The sequence below is a fragment of the Vigna umbellata genome, chromosome 3 (assembly GCF_029865625.1).
Source record: "Vigna umbellata cultivar VRB3 chromosome 3, Vumbellata_1.0, whole genome shotgun sequence".
NCBI classification, from domain to species: domain Eukaryota; kingdom Viridiplantae; phylum Streptophyta; class Magnoliopsida; order Fabales; family Fabaceae; genus Vigna; species Vigna umbellata.
The window spans coordinates 17019144-17028499 of NC_142167.1; the positions used below are offsets into that span (position 1 = coordinate 17019144).

The 9356-nt window shown below is 31.1% G+C and overlaps 1 protein-coding gene across 1 annotated transcript; it reads right to left on the minus strand.

Moving 5' to 3' along the window:
* Nucleotides 1–6416: 6416 nt before the first annotated feature.
* LOC124849109 (dof zinc finger protein DOF5.3-like) lies at nucleotides 6417–8400 on the minus strand. Its single transcript, XM_047326982.2, has 2 exons — nucleotides 7992–8400; nucleotides 6417–7553 (listed from the first exon to the last, which is right to left on the minus strand). Exons 1-2 carry the CDS (start codon nucleotides 8016–8018, stop codon nucleotides 6678–6680), a joined length of 903 nt encoding a protein of 300 aa, XP_047182938.1. The 5' UTR covers nucleotides 8019–8400; the 3' UTR covers nucleotides 6417–6677.
* Between the last annotated feature and the right edge of the window lie 956 nt (nucleotides 8401–9356).

Genomic DNA, 9356 nt, shown 5'->3' on the forward strand with positions numbered 1-9356 from the left:
CAAAATACATGCAACTCAACTCAGAAGGGCATGAAAAGGAAAAACATAGATTGAGCTTCTAGAATCGAAGAGAAGAAATTTCCGCTCTGAACTTTGATTGGTAAGTTTTGTAAAATTCTTTGTGGTAATTCTAAAGATAGGTTCTCTTTGAAGAGAAAGTGAGATCTAAGTGAGTCATTGAAGAGAGAAGATAGAGACAATAGAAAAGATTTTTCTGAGGAAGAAGTAGAATTTCTTCTGCTGCATGATTTATTATGGTGACATAAGGAAGGTGTTTATGGGATTTCACAAAGAAGAATGAATGTGCAAACAAGATACACAGTAACGATAATGACTAATTATTGCGTCAATTGCATGGTGTTTTGAAGGATATTTTAATTTTTTATTAAATATATCTTTAGTTCTTAAACTTTTTAATGAAAATTTAAAATTCGTTTATATTATTTGATATAGTTTGATTCTCAAATTTTAAAAATGAAAAATCATAATTCTCTTATTTCAATTAAATTTTTTGATGCATTAAACATGTTTTAAAACACTATTTTAATATGTTTTAGTTCAAATATGTTAACTTAAAACACCAAATCAAAAAATAATTAAAATAATTAGATTAAAAAGAATTATGTTCACCGTCCATTGTTTATATCAGTATTCAAGTAGTAATAATGGACACAAATGGTCGAATAAAAAGGTCCAATTTTGACAAGTTACAAAAAGTCCATTTACATATTTATTGTCGGGGTATTTAATATTTATACGTTGTTTAAATTTTATTTGTGGTTATTCTTTGCAATTTTTCTCTTATTGTCTAAATGTCATTTCCATTTAGAGCTGGGTGTTGGGTCTTTGTTCATTGTAATTCTTGTTGTAAAACTTCTAATATTAATGTTGCTTCATTTGGGCCTATTAAAAGTTGTGTTTGTGTGATTTAGGTCAGAGAGTTACTCCCTACACCATCACACATTGCTTCCTGCACCACCACACTTTTTTTAAATTCCAAAATTATCCTTCATATTCTAAAATATCCTACACCTCCTCCTTTTCTCTTGAACGGACGTCGACATCCGTTGAAGAAAGAATTCTTCAACGGATGTGCTACATCTGTTACGTTTAGTTTTCTTTTTTAAGTTTTTAGTTTTTTTAAGTTTTTAGTTTCTTTAAGTTTTTTAATTATTTACTTTTTAAAAAATTATTACTTAGTTATTTATAAATTAATTTTATTTTTTATAATAAAATAATTATTATTAATTTAATTTATGTATTATTATTTTAAATAATAATTAAAATACTTTTTAAAAATTTATTAAAACATTGAAGTTTTTTTCTTTTTAAAGTTTTTAGTTTTTTATTTTATTATATTTTAAATTAATATATAAATATTATTTAATTTTTTTAAAATTATTATTTAATTAATTATAAATTAATTTTATTTTATTTAATAAAATAATTATTATTAATTTAATTTATGTATTATTATTTAAATAATAATCATAGTTTTAAAAGTTTTATTAAAACAGATTAAATAATAATCATAGTTTTAAAAGTTTTATTAAAACGGATGTGGCAATCCGTTAACGGATGTCGCCACATCCATTGAAGATTTTAAAAATTTATTAAATCGGGAAGTTTTTTCTTTTTAAATTTTCAGATTTTAATTTATTATATTTTAAATTAATATATAAATATTATTTAATTAATTTAAAATTATTAATTAATTATTTATGAATTAATTTTATTTTATTTAATAAAATAATTATTATTAATTTAAGTTATATATTATTATTTAAATAATAATCAAAGTAGTTTTAAAAGTTTTATTAAAACGGATGTGGCAATCCGTTAACGGATATCGCCACATCCGTTGAAGATTTTTTTTTTTTAAATAAAAACAATAAATTAAAATATAGGATTTGTGAATGGACGGATGTCAACATCCGTTGAAGGTAAAACGGATGTTGATATCCGTTTTAGAGAAGAGCAAAATTGGTATAGAGTGGTGCAGGAAGCATTCGGTGGTGGTGGAGGGAGCAACTGCCTTTAGCTCAGCGTTCGCTTGTAGCTGTTACTGAGCATTTTCTTTGACAAAAGAACTATTTCTAATCATTTACTTTCTGCACCTCCATAAATTTTCTCTTGCACCTTCATATATATATTTTTTTCATTTTCCTGTAATTCAAAAGTTGATTGTACAATCTGAAAATAGAAAATAATTTCTAAAAGTTAAAGAGAATTAATAAAAAAAATTATTGGTATAATTTGAAAGTTCTTTTTAACTTCTAAATTTTTAGATCATACAATTTAACAATCTTCTTTTAAGAAGAAAAAAATAACTATAATTTGAAAGTCACTTTTTTTATTTTCAAAAGTAATTTTTAGATTGCACAATTTAAAAAGGAAAAGATCACACCATTTTATGAAAATTTATGAAAATGAAAGAAGAAACTGCCAATACTTTAAATTAGTATTCTTGTACTTTAGTTGCTCTCATATGTTTACTTTAAGACTGTATAATGGATGACAATTGGATATAACTTTGGATGCAATATGAGAAATCTTAATTAAAAATAATAATACAATTCAACAACTATAATCCAGCTTAGTTAATCAATTCAACGTTTACAAGTTTAAATTATTATTATAAAACATAAACAATTTCAAATACAATTAAAATTCCTTTTACTTAAGAGTTGCTTAGATTGCTTGTCTTCCAAACAACTCCAACCAAGAAGAAAAACTGAAAATCTCAAAAATATAGAAATTCTAAGTCATACCATCTAACAAATAACGTAATTATCAGAAATAGACCAATAAAAAAAAATCTCAGTCTGTAGAACTTGTGAACCATATAATGTTCACAAATGAAACCAAAAAAAAAAGACAGAAAAAGTAAGTTGGAAGTAAAAAAGAAACTTCCTTAAACAGATTCTGATTAAATAAGAATAATTTAGTCATATCAACTTACTAATAGCTACTAATAGGAAGAGTCTATGTAAAAATAAAATAAAAGAAAGAGAGAACACAAAATAATAAAAAATAAATAAATAAATGAGTTTTAGAAATGAATAACTAAATAATTAAAATTATAATCTATGTACATAAAGATTTAACTTTTATTTTCTTAAAATCATGCTTACTGAACAAAAAAAGATGTCTTACAAAATTTATTTAATTTAATTATTGAAAAATCATATTAATGAATGTGGAAAAAATCATGGAGAACTCTTTTGAAGGAATACAGAAAAATAAGAGAGAGAAATTATAGAAGAAAAATAAAATTAGTCAAAGAATTCAAAGGATTAAAAAATAAAAAAAAAATGTGAATATGAAAAGTTTGTCTGAATAGAATTGAAAAAAAAAAAACAAGAAAATTGATAGAAAAAAATAGTTAAACGACTAAGAAAAAAATTATGCAAATTAACGAAAAAATGGTAGAAAATTTAGAAAATAGTGCCTTTCATCATTGCATAATGGAAAAAAAAAATATATATATATATAACAAAATTGAAATTATTATACTTAGTAAATTCTATCATTAAATTACTTTAGATTAAAAATGTTAATTTCGATAATGAAATTCTGTTGTATAAAAAATTCTTTCATGTTAAAATAAAGAACGGTGTAAAAAATAAAATCTTGCAGCATGTAAAAAAATGAAAAAAAAAAGTTAACCTTTCTTTTGTAAACGAAGCACTGTTTGAGACTTGCATGCTATAAACTGTACTTTCCACTTTCTCTGAATCCATAGCATAGCACTTGTTCAACTTTACTCCCACAATCTCTGTAACTGTTGCTCGTTCTCTCATACACCTTTAATTGATTCTTTCCTTCTCTCTTTTTTCTTTATCCTTTTAACATTTATTTCAATGTCTGCAAAATTAGGTTTGATAAATTAAAAAGAAAATGATATTTGACAACTAAAGTTTAAGGCTAAAACACATCTATTTGACGTGAATTGATGAATTTATCTTATCAATTTGTTCTTGGATTTATTTTAATTTTTCTGCCTTTGATAATTCAAGGTAATTTCATTTACCATCAGAAATTTTAAACGTGAACTGAAAATATGACAACATGAATTTATGCTAAATAATATGTTAGCCTAATATATACTTTTCTTTTGATTGTATGTATTTTTTCTTGGAAATTTTCCATAAGCTTGACCAAAAGGTTCGGCTAAACCGATATATTTTACAGTGGGATTGAAGCTAAACAACCAAACTATGCTACTAAAAAAAAGGTGCTCGAGCTCAATTAATCATAAATTAAAGAATATTGGAGTCATTGTGCAAAGAAAATGTAAGTTATCCTAGGTGTGTGTATTTGTTTGTGAAAAATTGATTTTGGTTATGACTCATACTGGACAAAGGGCATGCTATTGGAGTTAAGTTTAAGGTTATTGGAACCATTAGCTATGATACTAGTTTTCCTTATAAAGAGTTCTAGGTAAGCTTGTTCGTTAAGATGACTTGCGATACAAATGGGTATTCGTGGTTAGAATGCTATCGTTGGAAGAGGAGCGTACCAATTCCGAAAGAACTCACCATTGAGAGAGAAATTGTTAGGAATCTAAGTTGTAAGTTCAAGTTTCACATTAAATAAAAATGAGAAAGTAGAACACTGTATAAAGATGAAAAACTCGTTAACTCATTATCTTTAAGATTTTAAATGTTTTTGACATAGGTGGTATCAATCACTTATATGATTAGACTTAGATTTCATTGGTGTTTATGTCTCAAATGACCTTCATCCTCCATCCAACAAGACATGGGGTGTTTCTTCTAGCCCTCTTCAAAGAGAAGGAGAAACCTAATCTTGAAATGTTGTAATAAATCTTTATACTATTAATCTTTATTAGTAACGGTTGAGATATTTTGTCGACATGATTTTGTACTATATTGACCGAAATGGTTTCGTTCATATAGTATAAATTATTTATCAGTAACATATTTGTTTATTTCACATTATTTGTTTCTTTAACCACTCGCTTAGGTAAAACCTCTTGTGGTAAATGATATCTAATTATCTACGTAAGTTGTTATAATGAGTACCAATGTTTTAGTGTAACACGTGAAACTAAGGTTGAACAGGAACTTCTCATTCCAAGTTTGAATAACTGATGTAATTATTGTCTTACATCAGAGAATTTCAAAGACAGAATATGGCATTAGTCTTCTCTGAAGATTCTTTGTTGTCATTTTAAAAGGATACTAATAATATTATCAAACCAGGAACAACTTACGTGCCCATCTGGTTAGAGACTCTCAAGTCTGAACAAGCGGCAAATATGTCTCATCGCTGTTACAGTTTCATTTGATAGTTGGAATATAAATATACAGAAAAAAAAGAAAAACATTGAAGGTGAAGCATTATTTAAATTGTGAGGTTAAGAAACATAGGAAAACATTTAGCTTTAGATAGGAATATAGTATGATGTTTGTGGCATGTGGTTTGTCAGATAAGCAAGAGATAGTGCTAGTTGAAGACTTTGACTAGCTGTACTTGCTCCACCTCCTTCTCATTTGAAACTCCAACCAAAGTAGGGCCAGTACTTGTTAGTTGCTCTTTGAGGTGAATGAATGTGACGGTCAATTTAAAAAAATTCAGTCCCTTTAGTTCTATAATAATTTCTCATATCACAATCATCTAATTAAATATCAACATCACTTCCCACCAATCTCTCTACCCTTAATTCAGGACACAACAGTAATCACTTCTTCAATGCTATACAGCTGCACAGAGGGTGTCTATTTTCATGTTTTCATACCCAAAACAACGATTTTTCTCAAAGGGTGACAACCAAACAAATCAGATTCTCCCTCTGACTCCATTGAATTTTTTATGCCACATTTCAAACCGTGATGCAGTAATGTAGCTCATGCTCATTTGATTAAGGCACTTCAAACAATTTTCAAACTTGTTACTGACGATTTTCTCACGCCCAAATCCTATGTTGGATTTGGTCTGCCAAGTGCCAAAGAGAGAGACAAAATCCTCACCGAAGTTGGCGCTGATGCTTCACTGAAATTTCTATTCTAAAATTCTCATCACCTGATTCAGCTCCACTATCATGCCATGACATATATACAATGGAACTATGGTAACCACTTTAATTTAATTTAATACTGCATTTCAGCAATAGCAGTCAGTAGTCAGTACAAACATGTTCTAAGAATCTACCTGGTGAGAATAAGATGCAATCGTAGAAGAATATCTCGAAACTATCACTAATTATAAATTCAAAGCTCCTGAAAGAAAATGATTCTAACTGTTCAGAGAGTAGTTCTGCATTAAACCATGAAACATCACTCTCAGGCTCCCTGCTTCTCTCTTTCTCTCTCTCTCTCTCTCTCATCTGTCAAATAAGGAAATGATGATTGATGCTCTATATCTACTTCTCTCCAACTTCATTGACTTGGTTAACAAACAACCTCTGAAATTTCATTAGTCTATTCACCAATTAAAGGATAGTGGTACAAAAAATTTGACAATTTAAGGAGCAAAAAGGAGAAAAAGAAAACAACAAGAAAGTAAAAGAAGATGATTCAAGGGAATCAACCAAACCCCTATTAACCTCAGCACTCGAGAGGATTGAAAGTCCTAATTAGACTGATTTTTTTTTTCTTTTTCATCAAACACTTGAGGAATTAATTATCAGTGCCTTAGCTTGATGATTGTGTCTACATTAGAGGACTATTGAGAAGTCCATGCCAGGATGAGTTGAGAGCATTCCAATTAGCCCTTCCTGAGTCAAGCTCAGCCATGTTGGTGTCTCCATTGAGTTGCCATGGGAAACCCCACAACACCCTACTCTCACTTTGCTCCCTGGCATTGCAAAGCTCTTGTTTCATGGTGGTGACTGTGACTGCTTGGGTGGTGGCAACACTCATTTCTTGATCATAAGGCAGCATCATCTCTCCACTAACCCCACCACCACAAGCATTGCCATTGTCCACCTCCCCCATGTCTCCATTCCCATATCCATAGTACAGATTCTGAACATTGCTTTGTGTTCCAAGGAACCCACTTCTAAGAGAATCCAAGAAGCCCGGGTTTGTGGAAGAGTGGTGCATGCCAGGGTTGCCAAGGATATCACATGGGGTGCTTGTGGGATTCCCCAAAATTGAAAAGTCATGCTCATCATAACCCAATTGCCCACATGACTGCTTTTGCAGCCTTGCTAGTGCAAGAGTGAGGTCGCTGGAGTCATAAGACAAGGAAGGAAAACCAGTGAGAGGGTTGTTTGGATTGGGTGTGAATCCTTGATCTTGGATTCTCTTTGAAGATGAAGATGATGATGATGACCTCTTGTTCTTCCTGCACCCTCCTCCCACTGGAACATTCCTCAGTGTTCCTCCTTTGGTCCAATATCTTCTGCAAGACTTGCAGAAGTACCTTGGCTGGGAAAGGCTGTAATTGTTGTAGTAACAAAATTTGGTGTTGGTGGAGTCACATCTGGGGCACTTTAGAGCTTGTTCTGGCTGAGGCCTTGGCTTCCTCTCCTGCTGTGCTTTTGAACATGCCAACATGTTCTCCAATGACTGGTTAGACATTTGCTGCAACAAACAAAACACAAAAAACATCCAAATTAACCAACTCGTCACATGTCAAATGAAACCCAACCACTGACCAACTAATCCTCAACCCAATTTGACTCCATGGTAACATGCATACAAAGGGTTAATTTAAACTTCCAAATTTTGTACTTTATTACATTCAAAGGGAATTTTTCCCTTACTTTTAAGCTCGAGAGACATATCAATTACATGGAAAACACCATGAATAGTAAAGTATATGGTTTAGAATAACGAGGGAGGACAGAAGTTTCCTATAAAAATGTTAAATATAAAACAAAACCGATCACAAACCAAGATAACTGCCATGTTCTCTGTTCCAAACTGATCTCAAGTATGAACTAAAAATTCAAAACCCAAAACCAGACAATAAGAAGCAGCCACGAAAGACACAATTAAAATACGTTGTTTTATATTTACCTGGTGTTGTCCAGTAGAAGGATCCATCCATACAAAGGAAATATATGCACTCCTGATCGAAACGATGAGTTTAACTCAACTAAAGAACTCAAAAGGTAAGAGCTTTTGGTAGATTGTGTATGTGGGTATGCAGTTTGGTGTGTTTGTGTGTATGAGAGTACTTGAGAGAGAAGGGAAAGTGGAGAAAGATAAGTATAGAAGAGAGACCATGCAAAGTGAGGTAATAGAAACCTGTATAGGACTAGTTATATATATAAAGCACCCCACAAGCAATCCCAAGAGAGAGAAAGAGAAGAGAGAGAAGGGAGTTTAATGCAATGATGTTTTTTGCCGTACACGATGATGGATGAGGTTGGCTTGCACGCAGAGAAAGCATTAAGATAGAAAGAAAATTCTAGTGCATTCTCACTTCCTTACTTACCCAATTCTGTTCTGCAACGGTTTCATACGAACCAAAAAAAACACAAAAACAAAAAGAAACATAAACATAAACCCAACATACAAGGTCCCTCTCTCGCGTGGATGCAACTATTCATGGACCCCACCTCACCATAGGTCCCCACACATCCACCACTCTCTCTCTCTCTCTCACTATAATCCACTTCACCACCTTAACAAAATCCAAACACCAAAAACAAAATAAAAAAACCAAAACCTCTGCGATCTTCTCAGCCCCCAAACACAAAACCTCGTCCTCCCGCGTCCCTATGTTCGTCTTCTTTGTTTTTAATTTTAATCATTCCTTCCATCTAATCTAATCTAAACCCATTTGTTCTTTTCAAGTAAAGAAAAGAGGGCAATAAATAAAACGAAGAAGGGTATGTTGCAATGAAAAAAAAAAGGATTTTGTTTGGTATGTGTGTAAGTATGATGAAGTGGGACCAAGAGGGTGTTGCAGGAAGAAGATATTATTAATTGAAATTGATGGAAGGGAAGGATTGTCGTCGTTTGTTGAATGTCCGGGTGATGTGGATTTGTAATGATGTTGGGGACAGGCAAGGGGACACTAATGACAGTGACAGAGGATCTCCATTTTCATCTTCATCCTTCCTTCGTCTTTTTCCTCCCTTCATTCCTTTCTTTTCCATTTCCTCTTCAAACTCCAAAATTCTTCTTCCCATTATTCACATTCCATCCCCACATCACAAAAACTCAACTTTTTAACTCATATTATCCATCAACTATACTTCAAACATTCTGTAGCTGTGTAACTCTGCATAATGTTTTTTTGTTTGAAGAAAACCATGTATATATGTATATATATGTATATATACAAATAACAGTAACGTAAAGACAGATAGATGGAAGGGAATTAACACGTTATATTGGTGGCTGAAAGTTATTGGTTGATTCTTCACACCTAAC